This window comes from Eptesicus fuscus, chromosome 20 (genome assembly GCF_027574615.1).
Source record: "Eptesicus fuscus isolate TK198812 chromosome 20, DD_ASM_mEF_20220401, whole genome shotgun sequence".
NCBI classification, from domain to species: domain Eukaryota; kingdom Metazoa; phylum Chordata; class Mammalia; order Chiroptera; family Vespertilionidae; genus Eptesicus; species Eptesicus fuscus.
In genome coordinates, this window is record NC_072492.1 from 28,848,217 (window position 1) to 28,875,263 (window position 27,047).

Sequence of the window (27,047 nt, forward strand, 5' to 3'; positions counted from 1 at the left end):
GATGGCTTAAATCATATGGCAGGCCTGTGCAGCCACTAAAGACACAAGCCTAAAGAAAGAACAAACTAATGAGGTTACCTCCACCATCTCCCAAAACAAGAATCACATTGATTTAAGATAAAATTTTGCTGTAAGTCACTAAATTAAGAGGTTTTTTGAAAGAGAAGGCGCAGTAGTCATCTTGAGTGTTTCATTGAAAGACAGAGCTATTTTATTTATTTAATTTGCTCCAGCCGTTGTCAACCAGCCACTACAAATGGGCCTCTTGTGATCATTTAAGCGGCAGTATTTATTAAATTTCTCCTTCAGATGCTGTCGGTATTGTTCTCTATTGCTGTAGAAAGACTGGTTATTAGCCATAAATGACTGTATTTCATCTTGTGAGATAAAGATTTCCTCATCTGAAGTACATTCAGACTCATCCTGCAAATTAAAGGAATAATTAAGACTATGATTTAAATTAAAGAATGCAAAATGTTATGCTGATGGAGGACAACTAAATATTAAAGCAGTCTATCTTTTTAGTTTCAATTCAGTGAAATAAAGCCTTTAATAGGAATGTTTACAGAATAAGCATAATGTTATTCTGTCTTAGAAAGTACTAAATGAGTACAAAATTCAACTCAATTTGATTTGGTTTGAAACTCTGGATCTATCATTTTTCCTAGAAGCCTATAATAAGCCTAGCTAATACCAACATATCTTCTTTCTGCCTTAAAAAAAATGACTAATTAGAGATGGTTACAACTAGTTACCAAATTTTAAATAACCAGACTTATCTCCAGTTGATCCTAAACTGAAACTTTTATCTCTACAAATTAAGTAAAATATAACCTTTATTAACTTGTAAGTTACACAGCAACACCATCTAACGTTATGACTTTATAAAAAAGAAAGAACTGGTATTCTATAGAGGATTTGGTTCCATTAAGATCCCAATTACTATAGAAAAGACACCACCCTTCTCCTTCCTTCCCCCTCCTCTAAGCCCCACACAAGCTATGCACTAGATCACTTGGAATCAGGTATGTATACTTCATCTCAAGTATTAAGAACTAGAATCAATTATAAAAGGTTTTCCATGTTCAGTTATGCTTTTATCATACATGACACCTAAAGGAAGTAACCTAAAAACTTGGGCTGTAGTTCAGATTCTACTCTGGAAGAGTGGCTACTATATAAAATTGCCACTCAGAAAGGTGATTTGCTTACATAACCCTCCTCTTGAAGGAGGCAGATTCCTAGACATAATGCTAACTCTACCCTTATCTCCCAACTAGTCTCTTCTACCTTTGAGAGAAAGGAGAACAGGGAAATGTACTTCTGAGTAGCTGTATAAACCACGAGTAGAAGAACAGAAATGAAGTCACCAAAAAAATAATGAAATAATGCTCTTAATTTCCCCCACTTCCAACTTTAAACCCTCAAAAATTCTGTCCACTCCCACATCTAGCCATGGGCAATCAGTTATCCACAGTAAGACATGATGGTTTACTTACAAGGAGTTCAACTAAGCTCTTGGCACCTTTTCCAGAATCAGGACCAAATGAAATTTCTGTAGGTTCTGCAAACTGTGGTACATTTTTTCTATGCTCAAACCAAGGCAGTGGCTGTCCACCCTTCTCAGAGCTACAACAGCTTTCAGGATGTGCATCTTTGGTCTTGTCACGGTGGAACACTGTGTGCACGGTATTTCCTGAGGTCTCTGAATTTCCTGGATCTGTAATACAGCTTCCAAGCTTTTGGATCTGAAACCATAGCAAAGGATTTCCCAGGTAAGAAGGCAGTGATTAATAGCAATTATTCTTTAAAGAAAAAAAGAAAAAAGCCCCGATAGTGTATTAAATTTTTAAAAAGAATACTGAATAAAAGCAGCAGCTGAAATTTATTAAACACTGCATACCAGGCACTATGCTAACCCATCAATATAATCTCATTTTATCTTCACACTAGAGGCCCAATGCACGAAATTTGTGCAAGGGCCTCGCAGCCCCGGCTTTGTCCGGAAGGTCATCCAGAAGGTCGTTCGGCTGTCCAGTCTAATTAACATATTATGATTTTATTATTATAGAAGATAACTTAATCTGAGAGGGACCTTTTTCTCCATTTTACAGCTGGGAAAAGTATGATCAAGCAAATTTTCAAAATAATATGAAAAGAATGAATTGGATTTATGACTCTCATGGATTGTTGGACCACAACAGATACACACCCAAATCACAAGATAAGCAACCAATAGAACTGCATAAAATATAAAATACTCATTCTTAAAAAAGCAATAATAAATCCTAGCAGCTAAGCTGCACACTTGCCACTCCAAGGAAAAGAGGTTGTTCTCCCATCAACCGCAAAGGCTTCAGAATTGCAAGTTATGACACTTACATGTTCATCACATTTCAACATCTTGCTTTTCTTTTTCTTCTTTTTATTTTTCCCTTTGGTGTTGTTCTCTTCGGAATTTGCCCAACATTCAACACAACTATCACCATCATCCTCTTTGTCTTCACAGTGATGAACACAGGAGTCATCACCTGCAGAAATCAATAATCTCTTATTTATGTGCTTAAATCAGCCATGTAGCAGAAATAATAGGGAAGCTTAATCTGAACCTACCGTGTTCGTCATGATTACAAATGCCTTCAGTGCAAGCAACATCTGAACCCTCCCGGGAACCTGTTTCACTCCCTTCCATGCTAGATGAATATCCACAATCACTACCATTACAGTGTGGAGATAAGCCTGAGAATTAATTAGGTGACAGTTACAATTAACATACCAATAAATATGTAAAGACAAAATGTGAACTATCTAAAGACCATAGAAAAATTTCAAAATTAATGGTTTATTAAAAGTAGAAAGTAAATTAAGTAATGAAAACATGATTAGGGATTTACAATTTTTTGTTTTTACCAAATACTAACAAATCAAACACCATAAAGAAAAAAGAAATATTAAGTGTCTGACCAAAGGATACTCTTGGTAGTATAAAGCAATTCTTGAATTCTAGGTTACAGCATTTCTAAAAGCTTACATTTAAAAGGAAAAAATCAACTTAAGAGTTAATTTTAAAAAGAAACTGTATTTACTTACCTTTCTTTATTTTAGGGGACCCCAAAAGATTGCCACTGCTAGGACAGGTACATGATGTATTTTCGTTGGTAACAATTACTTCTACACAACTATTACCATCTTCAGTGCTGCCACAGGCTTTACAGCTGTTTTCTATGAAGTCTGTTTCCTTTAAGGATCAGCATTAAGAGACAGTTTTAAAAAGCTTTACCTCCATAATGGCTACACTTATATTAACTAATTAGATAAGTTATGAGGTTAACAATAAAAAAAACTACTCTCACAAAAAAATATTAATTCACTTCAAGACACTGAACCAACTAAAAGCAAGTGGAGTTAATGGTTCCTTAGGTCAAAACTATTTTCATCATAATACTAAGATGTAATCTGCTCTTTCACTGTATTGACACTTACATTGATGATACAAACGCAACAATGGGAAAAATTCCCCGGGCTTCAGCAACACAAATCAAGGCAGTGGCAACCAAAGTGTACTACTAGTCACTATATTCTTCACTTGTCAAGCACTCTCAGGAGACAGATATTTCACTTCTAAATGTCTTTGAAGCAATAAAAATATTAATTTTATTAAATATAAACCCATCATTAAATGTCTTTTTAAGAGCCTGTGTGACAAATGGGAAGTACGCTTGAAGCACTTTAGCTGTACACCAAAATGCAATCACTATCTCAAGGAAAGTACTTGTGCAACTGTTTCAATTGCAAGCTAAATTAGTTGTTGTTTTTCCTGGATCATCAATTTACTTGAAAGAAAGAATGAAGACAAACTATGGTTACTCAAACCTTGGATACTACAAGACATTTTCTCAAAAATGAATGAATTTAAAAAACAAACAAAAATGAAGTCAGCCCATCACTTCAAGGAAAACAATGAACAGTATTTGTTGTCAATGATAAAATTCACCAAACTTTCAAACTCAACCAGAATTCTGAAACATGCATATGCAAGCACAATGAGCTTGAAGCTTCCCAATACTTAAATACCTTTCTGATGAGATTAGTAGTGGTTTTAATGTGATTGATTATCTGGTATTATATAATGAAATGTCAATACCTGGGAAGATACTCAGTGAACCAGTATCTATCTTTCTTTTTTAAAAATATATTTTTTACTGATTTCAGAGATAGAAATATCAATGATGAGAATCATTCATCAGCTGCCTCCTGAATGCCCCCTACTGGGAAATGGAGCCCAAAATCCAGGCATGTGCAGAGTGGGAATGGAACCATTACCTCCTGATGCGTAAGTTGAAGCTTAACCACTGAGCCACACTGGCTGGGCTGAACCGGTATCTTTCAAATAACCTTGCATTCTGTTGCAAAATCATGCATGAGTAAAAGATCTATTCAAAGTGCAAGACTTTCTTCATATATTTCAACCAGCAACAGAGAAAAACAGACTGAATGCAGAAGCAGATATGAGAATCCATCTGATTGGTTCCTTTAAGCCAAATATTAAGAGATTTGCAAAAATATAAAATAATGCCACCCTTCTCACTTTTTCTTTTGAAAATAGTTAAACTTCAAAAAATGTTATTCAGCCCTGGCCAAGTGGCTCAGCTGATTGAAGTGTCGACCTATACACCAAAGGGTAACAGGTTCAATTCCCAGTCAGGGCACACACCTAGGTTATGGGTTTGATCCCAAGTCAGAGAGCATATGGGAGGCAACCAATAGATGTTTCTTCTCTCTCCCATCCCTTCCTCTCCTTCTAAAATCAATAAATACATCCTTGGGTGAGTATATAAAAAAAAAAAAAAAAAAGATGTTATTTATGTTAACACATAGTGAAATTATTTTTAAAAGAACCAATAATTTAAAAATTTTCAATTTCTAATACAGGAATATTGACAGATATAATTTACATAAACAAAAGATTATGGGCACCTTAATTTTTAAGAATGCAAACAGGTCCTAAGACCAAAAAGTTGAGAACTGCTCTAGGTCATGTTTGGAGTTAACTCTTTTTAAAATATATTTTTATTGATTTCAGAGAGGAAGAAAGAGATAGAAACATCAATGATGAGAGAGAATCATTGATCAGCTGCCTCCACACACCCCAAAATGGGGATTGTGCCTGCAATCCGGGCATATGCCCTGACTGGGAATCGAACCATGACCTCCTGGAGTTAACTTTGATCTAACAGTATACCAAGGTCAGGGGAAAGATAGCCAGTTTGACTCAGTTGACAGAGCCTCGGCCTGCGGACCAAAGGGTCCCAGGTTCGATTCCAGTCACAGGCATGTACCTCGATTGCAGGCTGCTCCCAGCCCGGGTCCTGGTCAGGGCTCATGCAGGAGGCAACCAATAGATGTGTTTCTCTCATATTGATATTTCTCTGTCTTTCCCTCTCTCTAAAAATCAATGGAAAAATATTCTCAGATGAGGATTAAAAAAAAAGATAACCATCTTTATAAAACAAACACATGACTAAAAAATTTGGCTTATACAGATTATAATAGGAAAAAAGGCAGGAGCTCACATTCTGGAAAAAGGATAGTGAAAATACTGAAATCTAGCAAAAAGCAATGTTATATATTCATGAGCCAATATTAAGGAATACTACCTTCTCTTGGCTTACTTCCTTCTCCTCTGCTGTTTGGAGGGGAGTAGGAATGTCACATACACATTTATTTTTTCGTCTATTCTTCCGTTTTTGGCGTTTCTTTTCTTGCTTGAGTTCTCTTACTCGTTCCTCCTCTGAAAATTCTTCACAAAGTTGTTCCAATCGGCTAATCCCTTGTACTTTCTCCACAGTCATCTATTACAAAAACAGAAGTTGAAAAAGAATAATTGTGGTCAAAACTTCCTTTATTTTCCATGAACATTCTCATTTGTTAACTTTAAATGATACCACAAACACTGAAACTGATTATTTCATGCTGCAATTCTGTCAGATAATCCCCACAAAGAATTTCAAATATTAATACCTTAAGTGATGACAGTCGTAAAATCTACACAGGAAGTGAATATACAACTAATCCCTATGGGAAAGGCAGACTTATACACACCAGCATATTCTAATTTCTAATTTCAGAATTTTTCCCCCTAATTTCAGAATTTTAACACAGCAAAGTAAGCATTCATTTCGTCACATAAATGAAAAGACTATTTAACCCCACTAAATGATCTAGTTATTGAAGACACGAACATACAGGGAGAAAAAGGGTAAGAAATCTGTTCAGCAAGAACTAGTACAAATCTCCTCAGACTGCCTAGAACAGTGCTTAAAGGTCATGCATGATAGGCTTCTGAAAAAAGGGTTTGTAGCTTTCATACCATTTTCAGAAGGGATTGGTGAACCAAATAAAGGATTATAACCATGTCCTACACTATAACAAAATATTCACTAGCCAAAAATTTATGTTCTATAGTGTTTAACTGAAAAAAACACAAGCACTGAACCCAATACCAACATTATAAAGAGCTTCCAGTGTACTTCTAAGAAGCAGTTCTTACATCATGGCATTTTGACAGCATTTACTTCATATTATTGGACATCAGCAAGCATACTGGGCCTCATTAAAGGTTTCTAAATTTGTTGCTTATTTTTGAGCTGCTTTTAACTTTTCATTAGTTATGCTTCATGGCAGCATCTTGTTAAATGATAACCAACTTCAGTTTTCTACTCTAAGGAAGTCTACAAAGCCAAGGTAGACAAAACAAAGAAAAACCCACAAACTTCTTCTAAATTCCACTTCCCCAGGAAACTTCTTCCCTAACCCCCGCAAAAGACATGACCCTTTATCAATGGATTGCAGCCCTCTCGAGGCAAGGTGAGCCTGGTGGCTTACACTAAGAGTCAGTCCAATACTTGATTAAGCAATCTTGGACATTGAAGCAGCCCACTGTTCTTACCTCAAAACTTTTACGTAGAGCATCAACACCAAGATAGAAAAGCATCTGCCACGTCTGCTCTTCTGCTCGTAGTTTTTGCCAGATCCGATGCAGTCTTTCATAAAGATGAATTCCCAAGCAAGTCAGAACTTCTTCTTGAGCTATATCTATTGTCTTAGCATGCCTTTCTCTTCGCCTATAAAGGAGAGCAAATTATACATAACTCCTTTAATTGGAACAGTAAAAGGTGAATAACACACCTGCAAGTTCAGATTTTAAACACAATCTTCCTATTAACCTAATAACAAGACAGTTATACATTCAAATTCACTTAATGCATAAACACACAAGGACACATGTATATAAAAAATGAGAAATATACATGCAGGTAAAGCTCAGTCCTAATATTACTAAAAATAAGGTAATTCAGGAACTGGCCCTAAATAGATGGTTTTGGGGCAAAGGGAAGTCACATACAAGTATCCAGCTCATGGTAGGCATGACAGTTCCTCTAACCTTCCAATTACAGTCAATGTCTATTTAGGTTTTGTTTCTTTTTTGAGGGCGAATGGAGAAAGGCAATGCCAAAGTGACTCAATCATGGGTAAAAGCCCTCTAAGCCAGTCTTCAGAAGTGTTCACAGAACTTCAGTGATAAAAGAGTATTTATATTCTAAATGCCTAACAGAATCTAGACACTCAAATGAAAGTTGCTACACAAAACACAAAGGGAAATGGGTTCCATTTATTCTATAAACAACTTTTCCTGATATTATTTTCACAACAAAGCCACAGATAAAATTTTAGGCTCCTATGTAACTTAATAGTAATATACACAGTTCATGAATTACATTAATAAAGTACTTCATAACCCCCTACTGCAAAGGCCTGACTTCCTATGCAGAAACCATCATTATAAACAACATTTAAATATGAAAATGCATGGATGAAGGAGGAAAACTATCCCTTCTAATCATTTTCAAATGAAAATGATCATCTATAATAATGAAAGCCAAAAAAAAGTCTGCCTACTTGAAGCAACAAGGAGCAGAGGACTGAACCAAACACCACAGAACACGTTCTCCCTATTTTTACTTAGTCAATTAAGAAATGCATATTTTAAAGAAAGCAAAATTTTACAGGCACACTTTAATTTATACATATTATATGTACTGATGCAAAAGGTGATGAAAATAAACTTTCAGTAATAAAATGAAGCAAAGCGCTAGATAGCCCATTCTAGCAAATTACATACTCATACCCTCCTGCGAACTCTGGCTCAGCACGACCCAAAAGATGTGCAATGAAGTCTGTTTCACAGCAAACATGAATGTGTCGTTCATGTGGACAGCACCGCAAACCTTCATAAAGTGCAGCACAGTAGCCCTTCTCTTTGCTGCAATCAAGTTCACCAATAAGGATATTGTATGCTCGGAGGACTTTATTTTTGCAATCAGTGCAAAACCTGTTGAAGAGGGAAAAAACATCAATTAAGAACTGGCTGTGTAATTATTTCATGAGGGATATAACAGTATACTAGACGATGACACAGCCCTAACAGTATTTTTTTTTTAATTAATCCTCACCTGAGAATTTTTTCCCCATTGATTTTTAGAGTAGAAGGGAGGGAGAGAGACAGAGAGAGAGAAACATCGATGTGAAAGATACTCATCAATTGGATGGCACCTCAACCAGGGCCAGAGATTGAGCCTGCAACCAAGGTACATGCCCTTGACTGGAATTGAACCTGTGATCCTTCAGTCCTCAGGCTGATGCTCTAATCACTGAGCAAAACAGGCAAGGGCTGCACAGCATTTTTTAAAAAGCCTCCTTACACAATGGACAACACATACATGTAAGGTAAATACAAGTTTAGATATTACATGAGGTATAGCTAGAGCTCCATTTTCCTAAATCAAGTCCATCCTTAAAGAAGGCTTTTGTGCCCTGGTGAGTGTGGCTCAGTTGGTTGAGAGTCATCCCATGCACCGAAAGGTTGCTGGTTTGATTACGGGTCAGGGCATATGCCTAGGTTACGGGCTTGATCCGGTGGGGAGCGTGCAACATTCCGCTATCAATTTTTCTCTCTCGCTCTCCCTTCCTCTTTAAAAATCATCAATTATATATCTGTGTGTTTATGTGTAAAAAGAAGCCTTCTGCAATTCCCGTAACTAGAATTCAAACTTCCTCTGTGTTCCTCTGATTTGATTTACACTTACTATAGTATTTACCCTTATGCTGCCATGCATTAGTTTGATACTAGTTGGCTGGCTGCCCCGCCCTCAATCAGGGTGGGAGAGGCTGATCAGGGGCCACAGGAGGTTGGCCACCAGCCCCAACCCCGGCTGGTTTGATGGCCGCAGTGGGTATCATAGCGACCAGTCATTACAGCGTTAAGGTCCCTGGCTTTTTATATATATAGACAACATCAACTCCCCACAAGAACGCCATCTCTAAATAGCTCCCTCACCAGTATCCTTTCCTACTGCACTCTCCCTACGAATTTTCAAATGTTAATGACACTTAAGTAGCATTCTAAAAAATCTGTACTTTTATAGTACATGAAGCACAGAAATTCCAACTCTATTTTTGTTTTGACAAAAAATTTATAGAATATTACTATATAGAAGAAAATATAGAAAAAGTTCAAAATATTACTAAATGAAAGCTGCTAATTTAACTTTAATTTTGAAAATGTTATCATGAAATGCTTCTGTCATAAAAAAAAAAGAGTAGAGTTTCTAAATTAAGTACACTTTATTCAATTAATTTTGTTTCTTGAAAGGCTGACATGGAACTAAGATAAAAATTACCCCCAAAAAAGGAGATGGTGGCTAAACACGAAAGCTAACACAGATTCATACCATAAAGAAATTGTCTACCTTAACGTTAAGCTCTGCCTGGGGCCAGGTATTAATGGAAAGCCTGGAGTACTATTATATGGAGGTCAGTGACAGGTTACTCTGGATGACAGGTAGCTAAGGCACCTTCCAACTATACGGTGATGACCTTGACACTTACCTGTGTTTTCGAAGATATGTTTCTAGTGTTTCTAAAAGACAACTAGAGTCAATTAAAACTACTTCATCTCTGCATTCTTGGGACATTAGTTCCCATACGTCCATCCAACAACCTCTGCAGACAGAAAAAAATATTAGTAAGAAGGAGAAATAATGTAAGAGTGAAAAAAAAAGCAGAGTAAAGTATTGCTTGATTTTACCTGGCTGTTCCCTGGAAAGGTCCATAATGCAAAATGATCCTACACTTGCTGTCCTTCCTGTGGTCTTCACTACTTCTCTTATCTGTACTTAACTTCTCTGAACTGACACTGCTACTGCTCCCTTCACTGCAGTACAGTATAGTACAAAGCTTAGTGACACTGAGATTATCTGAAGGAATAATTTCTATAGTCTATATTAAAATCATGAAATTTTTAATACATTAAAATATTAAATGAGTTTGAAAATTTGTATATATAATTGTATATTCCTTTTAACCAAATTAAAATGTTATTTAAACATGTGCTTATATCTTTATATAAAAACTCCTGCTCAACTATTAAGTTTACCTGATACAATTTAACATTTATATTTATCAAGGTAGCAACTGGTTAATATACTAAGCATTTTATGAGTAAATGTACTTGGAATGTTTTAAAGTGAAATGGGCTGAAAAAAATTTATATTTTCACCTATAAACATAGATCAATATTCCACAAATTGAAAATTATAACAAGTTTTGATCTACTCAATGTAATTTTGTAGCTAGTCCATGCAACAAAATGTTTATCTACCTTCACATTTAAGCTGGGAAAGTCACAGATTAATCTAATTATAGTAAATAAATTCTTACAGTTACTAAAATAAAAATCGCATACTAAGATACGTTACACAGCCTAAATTAGTAATAAGTACTATACAAATAATTTTTTTAAAACTTAGACTCTCCTCCACGGGTTTCAATGTGGTGCTGTCATGCATTTTGCTTAACTGCATTGTGCATTCCAAAAGAAATGTACATGTATATTCCATTCAATGGTAGTCTTCTTAATTTTTCATAATTCTGAATCACTGGCTCCCTGTTCTTCTGCAGGTCTCACTACAGTCCTTTCTTTGGGTGCTTGAGATGAAAAAAAACCTCAGAATCTTTACTTAACCTACTCTATATAGCTCTAGTAGGTATTTTTCAACCACCTGCCCGCCATGTAAGGCCATATATATAATTCAGCTCCCTATTCCCTCTCATAAGGGCTCAGAGGTCAAGGTTCAGTGCTCCTTATTTTTTAAACATAACCTCAACTCCTGCTCTGCCTCCCATGAGACATCCTTCTTCTCTCAACTCCCATATTTCCTTTATAATTATGCTTGAGTGATCCATAATCTCCTAAAACTAAATAACTCTTAAACTCAAGTTCTCATAATTGAGGAAAACGTTCATGAAATCAGTGCTGCAGAATGACTATTCTACAAAGATGTAAAAGCATTATTCTTTAAAAAACGTATTAAAAAGATTCTACAGCTCAAATAAAGATTTTATCCATAATCTCTCTAGACCAAATGTTTTTCTATCAATCCTTCCTTGCAAGATGAAACTTTCTGAAAGTCTTTCCACTTCCTTGTTCTACTCCCATACTTTCCATTCACAGCTTAATCCATTACAACCTTACAATGCATTCACTTTTCTACCCATTCCAATCTGGATTCTGCTTCCCCTCAATCTCAGAGCTGCTCATCAAGATCACCAATGTCGTCAGCTCACCTCTGGCCATCCTTTCTCAAGTTTCCTTACTGACTTCTTTTCTACTACTATATTGAATCCTCAGCATTCTTTTGTCTTAGTCTACTCTTCCTCTTGGTGATCTTATCTCATTCTCTAAGGTAACCTCTGATCATCAGCTGTAGGCCTTTAACTCTAGCCTAGACCTTTCTTTCAAATCTCAAACTTACTCCCAGACAAAAAAAAAAAACGTGGGTTTACTTGCATGGTTATGAGAAAACTCTCAGGAAGACTAAACTGGATTGTTGCAATTGGTTAGGCTGAAACCTAATAGAGTGGATTATACTTTCCCTGGATAAAGTCTAAACAGAAAAGGGGGGAACAATGGAAATATATAAATGGAGAATCATATATATATATATATATAAAAGCCTTCTATATATATAAAAGCCTAAGTGACAGGAACCACTGGAATGACCAATCACTATGACATGCACTGACCACCAGGGGGCAGATCCTCAATGCAGGAGCTGCCCCCTGGTGGTCAGTGTGCTCCCACAGCCAACCTCCCCCTGCTGACCAACCTCCCATAGTCCCTCCCCGCAGCCAGCAGGCCCCAATCGGGGGGCCGGCCCCCGGGCTGGGATGGGGAACTGGAGGTGGGTGGCGGGGGATGTGGTCCTTTTCCCAGGGGTGCCAAGGGCCAGCTCCCTCCTTGGGGCTGGTGACAAACCGCCTGTGCTCTGTCCCTCCCCACAACCCGCAGGCCCCAATCGGCCTGCCACCCGCACGCAGCAGTAAGGGAAGGGGGCGGAGGGAGAAGAGGCAGGGAATTGCACAGAGACAACAATGGCAGTGTCCGGTGTCAGTTCCTTCCACGCCCGCCTGGCAACCGTAACCTCCTCTCCAGCCTGGCCCTGATTGGCCTGGCCCCGATTGGTCCTGATCGCGGGTCAGGCCTAGGGACCGACCCATGCACAAATTTCGTGCACCGGGCCTATAGTGGCATACAATGACAGTGACCATCCAAAGTGGAAGTGAGGGAGTCTTGGCTAAGCAGACTGTACTCCCTGGTCTGCTTTCCATATGTCATGTGGGAATAACTGAAGCTATCTTAGGAAACACTGCTTAAGATCAACTAACTCCATTCATACTATTCCATAACTCAGCAAACAATCTTCTAAAACACTTGGCATTCCATGTGGTGGGGCTGTAGATGAAGGGGGATATAAACTCTGTGGAAGTTTGTTTTGTCTTAAGCTAAAGGATAGAAAAACAAAGCTGTATGTCAACTTAATAAAAGTAGGTAACTAATAATAACACTGAAAACAAGAGAGATGGAATCCAGAGCAAAAGTGGAAGAACTGGTGTTTGAAGGAAGGTGGCAATGAACACAGATATAAAAGATGTTGGGGTACCTGTTGCTTTTTAGTACCTTAATGAATATGCACAACAAAACAGAAGGTGGGCTTTTTATTATATAATTCTATTCTGTAGCTCAGCCAAAAGGTCAGTAAAGGTTACTGTCTAATGAGAAAATCAGACTGAATTCTGCATTCACAAAGTCAGGCATTCTCTAAGATATTGTTAAATCAGGTATGTGAAATAACAGTTATCCTTAGATAACCACTTTAGGTTATTTACTGGATTCACAGTACTCTCACATTTAGACATGTAATGTGTGATTTTTGTTTGGAATCTGATGCTAGCAAATCAAAGTAAAAAGACACTTTTTGAGACAGATGTAAAATATCTGACTATAAACTGGGTATTGGATTATTACAGTTCATTTTGTTAGCTGTTATAATGGCACTATCATTATGAAAGAAAATATTCTTATATTTAGAGATACATGTGGAAATGTGCAGGAGTAAAACAACATGATACCTGGCTTGTTTTTAAGTGCTTCAGCAAAGAAAAAGATAGATAAGAAAAACAGATGTGACAAATATTGATAACTACTACTGAATCTGGGTAAAGGTATTTGGGGGGAAGGGAATCCTTGTAGTCTATTTTTCTGTGTTTGACAGTTTTCATAACATTTTAAAAAAATGTTTGTTTTTGATTACAGAAAAAGTCTTTTTATCAAGGGAGGAAAATGTCTATACAACAGGGATGTCAATACTACTGAGGAAATATTCAAAGCTAATTTTTTAAATTCAGAAGTATAGTTTTTACATTATTCAATTCTTTCAAAAACTAAAGTTACATCTTACAAACTCTCTTCAAAATCCATGGCTTCTCCTTACCACCTACAACCCCAAGCAACTTTGTAGGGGGCAACTGTGATATTGTGTTAGGAGATGAAGGCAGAAGCAGCCTTGGGCATTATATCACCTAACCAAGAAGAAAACTGCAAATTAGTTACATAAATATTGTTATAACTGATTAAAGCCTTTTTTTTAATCCTTATAAATTATTCGGATAAGACAAAAAAATAAAATATATATCATGAATATTAAATACATCAAAGAATGATAACACTACTTTGAAAAACTTAATATTGGCTACATAAATTTTCACAAACATCCCCACCTCTTTCCTCTGAAACATTTACATAAGCAAACTTTTTTAAAAAATCAAATCTATATTGAGAACCTATATAGTATCAAAAAGGCCTACATAAATAGGAGACATATTTTGACTTTTGTTATGTATAACCGATTAAAGAAATAAAACTCAGTGTTTTCTTTTTATTAAACATAATCAACATTTATAATCTTAACAATGACAAAGTATCTTGATATTCAATTCTACTTACCCCAAAGGTTTTGGTTTGTGCGTATCTAAGGAGTGCAACTGACATCTCTTGTTCTTTTTACTTTTTGGAATAGCATCTATCATGTCATTTAGTTTGGACCTAATTAAAAATAAACCATTAAAGGTTTGATTAATATTTATTTTTCTTGCCCTGGCCGGGTAGCTCAGTTAGTTAGAGCATCGTCCCAATACTCCTAGGTTGTGGGTTTGATCCCTAGTCAGGGCACATACAAGAATCAACCAATAAATGCATAAATAAGTGAAACAACAAATCCATGTTCCTCTCTCTCTCCCCCTTCTCTCTTTCTAAAATAAGATAAAAAATTGTTTAAATATATTTATTTTTCTTTAAAATTTCCAAATATCTATTTACCACCTTTTACTATATTTAAAGTATTATAGACACATCACTTACTTAGAAAATTTCTTATCAAACAAATTCTAATCAAAAAGAGTCTGTACACTAGCCTTCCCATTCTATTCTGTCTGTCAAAATGTTGAGACCTGCTCTATTCAATATACTCTTTCTCCCAGATTGCATCTGTCTCATTTATCCCCTGCAGCTGCACTTTATCTAGCAGTGTACCTGAAATATTTTATTTGATTGCTACCTCTCAAGTCACCTTCCCTTGTCCAAACATTATCTAAATATATACTAACTATCCTTTATGAGAAGCCATCAACAGAAATTTTATGCAAATACAGAATATCTATAGCTAACATCCACACCTTACATCCAACTAATCAAGAAAGCCTGTAAACTCTAACTTTATATCCAGAATCAAATCACTTCTCATCACTTCAATCACCACCACCATCCTGGCCCAACTTCTCTTCTCTAGCTTAGACAATGGCAACAGCTGGCCTCCCAAATGGTCTTTTTGCCTTTACATTCCAAGGCTTCACACTTAGCAGCTGGAATGATCTTTTCAAAACAACAATCACATTATGTTATTCTCTGTTCAAAAACCATCCAAAGCTTCTTTTCTCAGACAGAATAAAAATCCAAAGTCTCTACCACCACCTCTAAATAAGAAAGCCCCAGGGTTTGGTCTTCAGACCTCTTCTCTTTCCCTATTTATACACTCTTTGATGATCAAATCTCATATCATTGTCTTACATTTTATATGCATGTGTCTGTGTCTAATATACCATATATTTATATACTATATATTTAAGTATTATAGTTATATTTTAAACACATATGCACATATATGCGTGTGTATATATATGTATATGTATGTGTGTATATATATGTACACATACATACATACATATACACACATATACATATACATATACATATACATACACACACACACACATATATATATATATATATATATATATATATATGCGCGCTGGTTACACAAATTTACATCTTTCAGTCAGAGCTCTCTGAACTCAACTTGGATGCCAAGTTGGTATCTCAAACTTAACACAGCCAGCCCTGGCCACGTAGCTTTGGTTAGAGCACTGGTCGGCAAACCGCAGCTCGCGAGCCACATGCAGCTCTTTGGCCCCTTGAGTGTGGCTCTTCCACAATATACCATGTGCGGGCACGCACGTACAGTGCGATTGAAACTTCATGGCCCATGCGCAGAAGTCGGTTTTCGGCCTGGGCGAGTCTATTTTGAAGAAGTGGCATTAGAACACTCAAGAGGCCAAAGAGCCGCTTGTGGCTCGTGAGCCGTGGTTTGCCGACCACTGGGTTAGAGCATCGTCCTGATGCCAACGTTGTGGGTTCAATCCCAGTCAGAGCACATACCAGAATCAACGAACGAATGCACAAATAAGTGGAACAACAAATCAATGTTTTTCTCTCTCTCTCTCTCAAATCAGTAATTTTTTTTTTAAATGCTCATGCCTAACCACTTCTTTGGGACCTTATTTCCTTATGAAGGCTCCCTTATCACGTAAAACTTTCATCAAATTTAACATGTCCAAAAGTGAGCTCTGCAAAATTGCTCCTTCCACTCTTTTTTTTAAAATATATTTTATTGATTTCTTACAGAGAGAAAGGGAGAGGGATAGAGAGCTAGAAACATCGATGAGAGAGAAACATCGACAAGCTGCCTCCTGCATACCCCCCACCGGGGATGTGCCCGCAACCAAGGTACATGCCCTTGACCGAAATCGAACCTGGGACCTTTTAGTCTGCAGGCTGACGCTCTATCCACTGAGCCAAACCGGTTTCGGCTGCTCTGAAGCTCTTATCCATCTCAGAAAATCAGAAAATGGAAACTATTTGTTCTGAGAATCATCCCTGATACCTTCCTCCACATCCAATCTATCCAAAAATCATGGTGGCTCATTCCTCAAAAATAAAACCAGGATTCAACCATTTTATTACCTGTTATCTCTCACATGAATTATTAAACAGCCCGTTTCTCTGCCTTTTCTCCATCTTTCCATTTATTCTTAACACAGAAGTCAAAGTAACACAAATTTCAAATCAAAACCCTCCCAAATCTTCCCATCTCCCTCAGAGTAAAAAAAGGCCTCAAGATGGCACTACATAATTGGGCCTTTATTACTCCTCTGACCTCATCTTTTATTACTATTCCCTTCATTCATCTGGCTCCAGCTGTTCAATGGCTTCCTTGCTGTTCAAACATGTCAGGAAACCTCCAACTTCTGAACCTTTACACTTGCAGCTCCTTCTCTTCCCCCAGATATCTACATGGTTCACTCACCTCATTCAAGTCTATATTCAATGTTATAAGAGGCCTTCCCTAACCATCCTCCCTATTAATTCTACCCACTCATTCTCTATCTTCCTTACTGATTTTTCTCTGCAATATCATACCTGACAAATTATGTATTTGTTTATGGCCTGCCTCTCCCCACATGAAAACAGAAATTTTATTGTCACTGGCACATATAAGTTACTCAATAAAATTACTGATTTGTAATCAAGCTTTACTCCAACCAAATTTAGAATAAAAGCTACCACTGTCACCAAGTTTAAAAATTTAACAAACTCATTATTTTCCTAATTGATTATACTTACCCATGTACATAAAATAATGTATAAAGTTTCTTTGCATCAGTCATACAGCTTCGAGTTACAGATAAGACTCCCTTGGGCCCTATTGTCAGGGGTTCAAGGGCAGGATTTCCAGACTCTACAAGCTGGGAAAAGAGGCGCTCCACACTGCGACGACAACCAACACATGGGACAAGCTGAGAAAGTGCACTCAAGACTTCACGTGATGTCACCACCATGGCAATGCTTAGATCTTGTTGTTTAAGCATACTATGTCGCTGAGAGAAAGAAAAATGAAGAATCCTTTAAGAAACACATAAAATTACTCTTTCACTACTACTTCTGGTTCCTATCCTTGTGCATTAAGTACAACTTGGGCAAGGCTTGCCATCTCTATCTGCAACTGAGTCAAAAAAAGCAAAGTAGCCTGGCCAGTGTGGCTCCATGGTTGAGCATCCACCCATTAGGAGGTCACAGTTTAATTTCGGGTCAGGGCACATGTCTAGGTTTCGGGCTCAATCCCCAGTAGGGTACATACAGGATGCAGCCGATCAATAATTCTCCCTCATCACTGATGCTTCTGTCCCTCTCTCCTTCCTAAAATCAATCAAAGCATATTTTTTAAAAAGGCAAGGCGGTCAGCCTTGTCCATACGATACTGAGTTTGCTGCATAAACTCCCCTTTCTAGAAACTAGGTTATAAAAAGCTCTGCTTAGGATGTGCCCCAGCAAAGCAAAAGGAAGCCCTACATTTGGAAATTTAGTGTTTATTCAAGTATTAAGTTTAGTACTCTTGCTTTAAATTGAAAAAAAGAAAAAAAAGAAAGACAATGCAGCTTTACAATGTCTTCTCAACTTTTAAAAACACACTATGTTTAGCTATAGGAGTCAAGTTAGGATGGTGATCATGTAGAACAGCAATTCTTAACCTGGAGGTATGGACAGGTGTGTTATGGATTAGTGGGCGAGAACAATGCCTATCGTACCTATGTAGGAGCCTGCAATGAGTAACTAATATGCTGGTGCATATGAATGTTATCTGTTAGCTATGACAAGGTTGAAAAATGACTGAGAACCACAGCTGTAGAGAAAGGGGCAAAATTCTAGTAAATAACTTCTACCTGGATGGAGTTATAGTTACACTATAAGTAATGCTTCCAGCTTTACTAAAACCAGATGAAAAAGTTTATACCTAAAATGAATTTTTCTCATCTACTATTAACCATTCATTCAAAGTTTACTCCAAAAGTAGAAACAGAATTCTGAAATAAAGTAACAATTTATCCTCCATTATCTTAATTATATATAGTGTATTATAAAGTATCATACTGCATAAGAATTAAATATTCAAAAAGCTCACAACACAGGATTAACTTTTTTACTTGAATAAAAATTACTATAAAAGAAAATCAACAAGTTCTCAATGAAAAGTTGTATACCTTATCTTTAAAAACCAGGAAAAACGACCTGGTGAAATTAAAGCCTTATAGACATGTAAAATTTTAACACACCAAAATCTAATCTCTTTCACATGAAAAGTACATAAATATATTCACAGTAGCAATAATAAAAGAAAGCAACTTCAATGTAATCTTAAGACCTAAAGAGCCCTAGGTAAAACAAAATTAACACTTACGGCTAAAATCTTCAGTGACTCTTTAAAACACACACACACACACACAACTTTAAAAGATTGGGTTTTAAAACTATTACCTGAATGAACTGCTTTAGTTGTGCACCATTATTTTGATGGCCATCAAGATTTAAAACATTGTCAGGAAATTCCATCACCATCTTAATATGCAAAAGAATAAAAATAAATTATTTTCTCTTCTTTGAACACTTTACAGACTATTTTACAAACTCTTAGGACAGAAATAGACACCCCCCCACACACAAGCCAGATTCCCCCACCTTTCATCCTGCCCTCTGCCAAAAAAAGGTGTTTTTTGTTTGTTTGTTTTTAAAAATCCAAGTTATACAAGTTTCTAAAGCCAGAAAGAGTTAAAACCATAAGGCACAAAAACACTGAAGTCAGGCGGATATGAGTTCAAACCCCAGTTCTGTTGCTTACAATCTATGTCATAACTCTGGGCAAGTTACTTAACCTGTCTGATTTTCAGCTTCCTCATTTGTAAAATGAGATTACACGATAAATTTTAATATCTTTCACATAGATGAGTTGTGAGGATTAAATTATATCTTAAAGTGTTTGTTGCTGTGGCCTATGACAGCATTTAACCTTATATTTTACATTAAATACCTTGACATTTTTAGTTATTCCTCTTAACTATGGAATTCAGTAAATCTCATAATGAAATGATCATATATATGATACATATATTACATATGAATGAGAAGGACTCAGATCAGTACTTGGCACATAGTAAATGTTTGCTCTAATTATGAACAAAAAGGATACACTCAGGTATTTATTCAATTACCAAAATTCATTACCAGAGAAATAGAAATATAAAAAAGTTTAAGGATATTTCAGGATATCAAATAATGGGGAATTAGTAATTAACACATTTCAATGATCTGTAATAGCACTGATATTAAGAAGTACCGCAGTTAGGAGCTATTATAACTAGGATATCACCAAATGAAAGAAGCAACCCAATTTCAGAGACGTTAAAAATATGGAAAAAAGTTTGCCTTCAAGACAATGAAATAAAGTAACACATTTATATCTTAATTAAAACATTGTAAAAGGTATTAAACATACTGTGCTAGAACAAACTTCTATTTCCAGATGACAAGGGCACAAACTCCTACACACCCAAAGAGTGAAGTCAGGTTTAAAAGAGACCCATTTGAGGCAAAAACAAAACACTAAAAAACCCCACCCACTTGAATGTGATCTTAAAAAGATTCCTCCCTTCAACCAGCAACACAAAGACCTGCTTCTTTAATGGAGGTAACCATTCTTTTCCCCCCATATTAGAAATGAGAGCCTTAAAAGATGCTTGTTCTAACAATAAACTAAGAACTGAACAACTAAAACAAGTGTAAACAGTATGTAAGACTTTTTTTCTTTTTAAATATATTTTTGTTGATCTCAGAGAGGAAGGGATAGGAGAGTGAGTTAAACATCAATGATGAGAATCATTGATCAGCTACCTCCTGAACGCCCCACACTGGGGATCAAGCCTGCAACCCAGGTATGTGCCCTGACTGGGAATCAAACCATGACCTCCTGGTTCATAGGTCAATGCAGAACCACTGAACCACACTAGTTGGGCAAAACACAAATAAATTTAACTGTCAAATCACAAAAGAAGTATAAGATAAACTTTTAAAGCCACTTAACCAAACACTGCCAATCACTCCAAATCTACCATTTAAGCAACTAACACCTTGGTTTGTATTTTCTCTTTGCTTGATACAAATGTATACCATTTCACCACATAATAATTGCTACCATACAAAAATATTTTTAAAAAATTACCTACAGTCCTAGCCAGTTTGGCTCAATGGGTAGAGCGTCAGCCCGTGGACTGAAGGTCCTGGGTTCAATTCCGGTCAGGGCATGTACCTCGGTTTCAGGTTCCCCAGCCCTGCTCGGGTTGTGTGCATGAGGCAACCAATCGGTGTGTCACATCGATGTTTCTCTGTCTCTCCCTCTCCCTTCCACTCTTTCTAAAATTCAATGGAAAAATATCCTAGGGCTATATCCCAAGAAACCAGAAACACCAATCAGAAAGGATATATGCACCCCTATGTTCATAGCTGTACAATTTACAACAGCTAAGATTTGGAAACAACCTAAGTGCCCATTAGCAGATGAGTGAATTAAAAAACTGTGGTACATCTACACAATGGAATACTATGCCGCTATAAAAAAGGAACTTTACCATTTGCAACAGCATGAATGGAACTGGAGAGTATTATGCTAAGCAAAATAAGCCAGCTGGAGAAAGATAAGTATCACATGATCTCATTCATATGTGGGATATAATGATGAACATAATTTGATGAACAAAAATAGATCCAGAGACAAATGGCAGGGGGAGGTGGGGGGCGGGGGTAGAGAGCAACCAAAGGACTTGTATGCATGCGTATTAGTATAACCAATGGACAGACACTGGGGCGATGGGGGCTTGCCCGGGGTGGGAATGGCTGGGGGTTGGGGGGTCAATCGGGGAAAAAGGAGACATTATGTAAAACTTTAAACAATAAAAAAATTATATTAAAATTTTTTTAAAAAGAAGAAAAATATCCTCAGGTGAGTATTAACCAAAAAGAGAGAGGGAGGAAGGGAAGTGGAGGGAGGGGAAAAGGGGGAAGGGAAGGAAGGAGGGAGGGAGGAATAAAAAAAGGAAATTACCTACACTATTTTAAGATCAAAGCTATCAATTTAAGATATATTCAAAGTGCCCTGACCAGGAATTGAACTGGCAACCTTTCAGTGCACCGAACAATGCTCAACCAACTGAGAAACTTCAGGCAGGGCAAATAGACCTGATTACCATGTATTTTCTAGGTTTCATTGGCATGTATATTACTAAATTTTCTCTTGTACTTACTCTGCATTCACAATACATACCCTGTCCTTGCTTTACAAACATTTAAGAGAATGGATATTTTACCTTGCAGTTTTCTAGCCAATCACTATATGCTTAACATTGAGAGATGATAAAAAAAAGGGGGGAAAGGGACAAAGAGGATAGATGCACTATTTCCCCCCCATTCTTTAAAACCACTTCAGATTCACTTAATCTTCAGATGCTAGCTTACCTAAAGGAAGACAGTCATGCAAAGTATTTTAAGCATGGTTTCAAAGAGGAATCATTAGTGTTTTGCTTCACCATGAGGCTGCCTATCCCTGCCTAGCCAAAAATAGAACAAGTCATGGTCCTGAAATTATTGCTTTATAAAGTTTATTGAATCCATTACGCACTTTCACTCTTAAGTATCTGTCCTGGTTTCCACCTGACCACAAATCTGGTTTTTAGAGCATTCTCATAAATTCTCATCAACAATATTGTTTGTATTTATTAAAAACTAGAGGACCGGTGCACATGGGTAGGGTCCCTAGGCGGGCCTGCCTGCCTACCTCCCTTCCTTCCTTCCTTCCTCCCTCCCTCCCTCCCTTCCTCTCCCTCCTTCCCTCCTTCATTCCTTCCTCTCTCCCCAGCTGCCAGCCTTAGTTCCACGCCGCCCCCTAGTGGTCAGCGCATGTCATAGGGAGCTAATGAAGTCCTGGTACCAGTCCAACTCCCAAGGGGACATTTTGCATATCAGCCTTTTATATATATAGATTATATATATAGAAGATCATTGTTGCCCAGCCAGAGTGGCTCAGTTGGTTGAGTGTCATCCCATGCACTGAAAGGTTGTCAGTTTCATTCCTGGCACATATTTGGGTTGTGGGTTTGATATCCAGATGGGAAACATACAGATGCAACTGATTGATGTTCCTCTCACATTAATGTTTCTCTCTCTCTGTCTCCCCACCCCACCTTCCTCTCTCTAAGCATGTCTTCAGTGAGGTTTAAAAAAATAAAATAAAAATCATTGTCACCTCAGTTTTTTTTATTTCATCCTCACAACTATTTGTAACATTACCTTTAATAATATTTAGTAAAATTATTTAATTAAGAGTTGAAAGAAAACATTAATAAACTTTTAACAAATGCTAAACACCTAATTTCCAAGTGCCTAACATTTATTATCTTTTAAAGTCCTATTAAAAACCCTTATCAGAGTTTCTAATCCACTTAGATTGGTTTGAATTAGGAGGGTAAACCTCGTTCCAGAAATGCTGTAGCAACATGATAGTATGTATCAATAACTTTATAAAAGGTCCTTATCCTTTGATCCAATAATTGTACTTTTAAAAGCCTGAGAGAACAAATTTAATGCAAAGGTTTATGCATTATTTATATTCTTATAGTATTAGTTACAGCAAAAACTAGAACCATCTCTATGTCCAATAAAGAATGATTAAAGCCGAAACCGGTTTGGGTCAGTGGATAGAGCGTCGGCCTGCGGACTCAAAGGTCCCGGGTTCGATTCCGGTCAAGGGCATGTGCCTTGGTTGCGGGCACATCCCCAGTAGGGGGTGTGCAGGAGGCGGCTGGTCGATGTTTCTCTCTCATCGATGTTTCTGACTCTCTATCCCTCTCTCTTCCTCTCTGTAAAAAAATCAATAAAATATATTAAAAAAAAAAAAAAAGAATGATTAAATTATGGAATCTCACAACAAAGTATTACATGGCCATTAAAGTTGTTTAAGAATAACGAGAAAATGTTCTCAATATTACATTTAGTGAAAAAAAGCAAGATATAAAATGTTGAGACTACAGCTCAACTCTGTATCTCTATGTGTGTCTATCTGAAAAACAGCAAGATGTGAAATGTTCAGAAAACATCTCATATCTCTGTGTGTCTATAATTGGAATTACATCAAATGTTGCTATATCCTTAAAAATAATTTGTTTTGTGGTTATTTTTCAAGATTATCATGTAAAAAGTATATATTTCCACTCTATTCATTTTTAAAAGAACTACTCACTTAGAGTTGTAATTTTTCAAAGATTGCTATAAAATAATATCTATCTTCTATCCATCTGCTATTTTATAATTCTAGTAACACTGAACAGCATTTTGGCCACATAGCATGCCACTTTCCCAAATATTCCAACAGCTTACTTACTTGGGATTTTCCCAAATAAATACACCTACATCAGCACAGTACTCAAGTTTTCAAACCCACAAATCTTTTAATATATGTGTGTGTGTTTTACTGATTTCAGAGAGGAAGGGAGAGGGGGCGAGGGATAGAAACATGCCTGAAACCCAGGCATGTGCCCCGAACCAGAATTGAACAATGACCTCCTGGTACATGGATCGATGCTCAATCACTAGGCAACACTGGCTGAGCTTCCACTTGAGTCTTTTATATGTGGATACAACATCTATACTAATAAAAGGGTAATATGCTAATCAGACCTGGAGACCTTCCGAGAGACCTTCCGGACATCCTTCTGAACAAAGCCATGGTGGTGGGGCCGAGGCAGAGGCGGTTAGGGGCGACCAGGCAAGGAGGGAAGGGCAGTTGGGGGCGATCAGGCCAGCAGGGGAAGCACTTGCGGGCGAGCAGGCTGGGCAGTGGGGGCGAGCAGGCCAGTGGGGGGTGGGGCAGTTGGGGGAGAGCAAACTGGCGGGGGGAGGGGAGGGACAGCTGGGGGCAATCAGGCCAGCAAGGGGGGGAAGTTGAGGGTGAGAAGGCGGGGGGGGGGGGGGGGGGCATGCAGTTGGGGGCAAGCAGGTCAGCAGGCAGAGTGGTTAGGGATTGGCAGACAGGCAGGCAGGTGAGGGGTTAGAAGCCAGCGGTCCCGGATTGTGAGAGTGATGTCCAGCTGCCGGTTTAGGCCCAATCCCTGTGGTAGCCAGTCATCCCCCAATGGGTCCCAGATTGGAGAGGGTGTAAGCCGGGCTGAGGGACCACACCCCTGCCCCCTGTGCACGAATTTTGTGCACTGGGCCACTAGTGCATAATAAAAGCGCAATATGCAAATCGGCCGAACAGTGGAACGATGCTATGATACCCACTGGCACAAGGCCAGCCAAGGCGGGTACAATGCGATTGGTTGGGGGCCCAGCCAGCACCCCATGATCACCCCACAGAGGGAGGCCCAGACCACTGACCTGCGGGCTGCAGCGGGTGGGTGGGGCCTCCCTCTGCGAGGGAAGGCCAGGTCCTGGGTGCCGGCAACTCGAGGAAAGGAAGGCCTACTCTTGCACAAATTTCATGGATCGGGACTCTAGTATCACATAAAAGAGGAGGCTACTTCCTCACATACAAACCTAGTTTCATTTTACAAATACAATTTAAAATAGCCAGTTTAACTAAGGCTAGAGATTGCAGCATCTGTTAAAATGATTTTACATTTGTAACTGACTGTACCTGGATTTAACATCTAGGTGCTAACAAGATTCTAAAACTACTAGAAATGAAATAACACAATGTTTTCTCCTGCCTTACCTATGGATCCTAGAAACAAATACCAAACCAAATGTTAACTTCAGGGATACACTGCTGTCAAACTATCAATGGACCAGTGTGCAGAGCATCAACCTCTGCTCTACCTTCCCCCTTCCCCAACAGGTGTTTGCTTTAAGTAGTATTGGTAGAATAGTTCTGAAAGAAATTTGTTTCCCTAAATATAATGCGTTGACAAGAATTTTCACTAACCGGCATTCAATGTCTGTGCAGAAGTTCAAGACAAAAGCAATCAATAGTCCCACTTATTCCCTAGTGATAAAAACCCTTCCAAAACAAAGAAAAATTGCACCTTTTCCTAAATAAAATGCTATTTTGAGATATTTAAATTAAGTAAACCTAAGTTGTAGTTGCCTTGGTCAGAAGCTCACAATGCAATAAAAGCAAAATTCAGGTTCAGTCGAATACAACTTCTCTGGAGAAATAAGTACAATAATACATCATAGTGCAAGGGTTTTCTATGGAAATTAGTACCACTGTACAGAGAGTATAAAAACACTCCCAAAGTTGTCTATTTTAATGTGCTATATATCAGATATATCAATGCTGCATTAACAGTGGTTATGTAGTCATAAGGAGAGAAATCAGTCTCTCTCCTTTTTCTGTAAATACTCAAATTTACATTGATTTCCTCTACACTATGATATTATACACTCAATAGTAATCTATGTCCAAACCCAAAGGATATTTTTTAAACTTCAAAGGCATTCTGGGATAAACATAAAAGGTTGATACTAAACTATGTGCTCCAGAAAAGTGTTGGAGGGGGCGTAAAGAAGAAAATTATTGACAAATGAACTCTTAGTAGATGTTTTCAAATTGAGATATGCACCCTTTAATATAATCAGGGTGCTAATTTTTTAAACTGCTTATAATACAAGTCCAATATCCTTTTAATGCAAAAAGTGCAAAAAATCATAACCAAGGCATTCAAGTATTTTCTAATGCATCAACACAAGTTCTATTTAAATCATAGCAGGCCAAATCATTCTACCTTTTCCCAAGAAAACAAAATTTATCTCAGGTAATTATAGATGCTTTCCTTTAAAAAGTTCTAACAACTTGAAACCTATATGATCCTATTAACCAATGTCATCCCAATACATTTAATTTTTTTTTAAGTTCTAACAAATTAAGTCATTCAATAGCTCTTCTAATCCTTTTTAAAATACTGCAGCTCATTCAAGTCTTAATTGAGACTGGCCAACAGAAAGGCATAGAGTGGCATCTCTACAATGACTTGCACTTTATATAAAATTTGGAAAAAAATAAACATTAAAAAAAAAATTCAGGAACAAAACAGATCAACTGACTTTGAAGAAAAAATAAAGCCCAAGGAGAAAATGAAGAGACTAGTTACACCTTATAAAAATAGGCAAATAGGCTTCAGCATAACCAAAATAGATTTCAGAAGATATTGTGAATAGATTCATTTCATTTCTTAGGAAATAGTGGCAAGCAACTGCACTCATTTCCTGTTCAGGTTCAATTCAAATTTCTGCCATTTCCTTTTAAAGGAAATACAGCAACACAGGGCAGAGGGTCTGTAATACTGTACTACCACCAAATCTAAAAAAGAAAACTACCCAGAACTAGGTTTTGACATTCAAGATGAACAATCAGTTTTTTATTGGGCTTTTACAC

At 37.4% G+C, this 27,047-nt stretch overlaps 1 protein-coding gene across 7 annotated transcripts in view; it reads right to left on the minus strand.

The window, feature by feature from the left end:
• Positions 1-5: 5 nt before the first annotated feature.
• GGNBP2 (gametogenetin binding protein 2) overlaps positions 6-27,047 on the minus strand; it is a 28,526-nt gene continuing 1,484 nt past the window's right edge. Inside the window, exons 3-15 of one of the 7 annotated variants that reach the window (XM_028157543.2) lie at positions 19,106-19,186; positions 17,417-17,670; positions 14,405-14,503; positions 10,148-10,273; positions 9,949-10,062; positions 8,183-8,392; positions 6,950-7,124; positions 5,673-5,852; positions 3,091-3,238; positions 2,614-2,739; positions 2,383-2,531; positions 1,500-1,748; positions 6-423 (exon numbers count right to left, since the gene is read on the minus strand). In XM_028157543.2, the coding sequence (XP_028013344.1) occupies positions 220-423; positions 1,500-1,748; positions 2,383-2,531; positions 2,614-2,739; positions 3,091-3,238; positions 5,673-5,852; positions 6,950-7,124; positions 8,183-8,392; positions 9,949-10,062; positions 10,148-10,273; positions 14,405-14,503; positions 17,417-17,670; positions 19,106-19,186 (2,115 nt within the window). In that variant the 3' untranslated portion in view covers positions 6-219. Of the gene's footprint in view, positions 424-1,499; positions 1,749-2,382; positions 2,532-2,613; positions 2,740-3,090; positions 3,239-5,657; positions 5,853-6,949; positions 7,125-8,182; positions 8,393-9,948; positions 10,063-10,147; positions 10,274-14,404; positions 14,504-17,416; positions 17,671-19,105; positions 19,187-27,047 lie in introns of all 7 variants that reach the window. The other 6 variants (XM_028157542.2, XM_028157540.2, XM_028157545.2 and 3 more) reach the window with 6 other exon arrangements.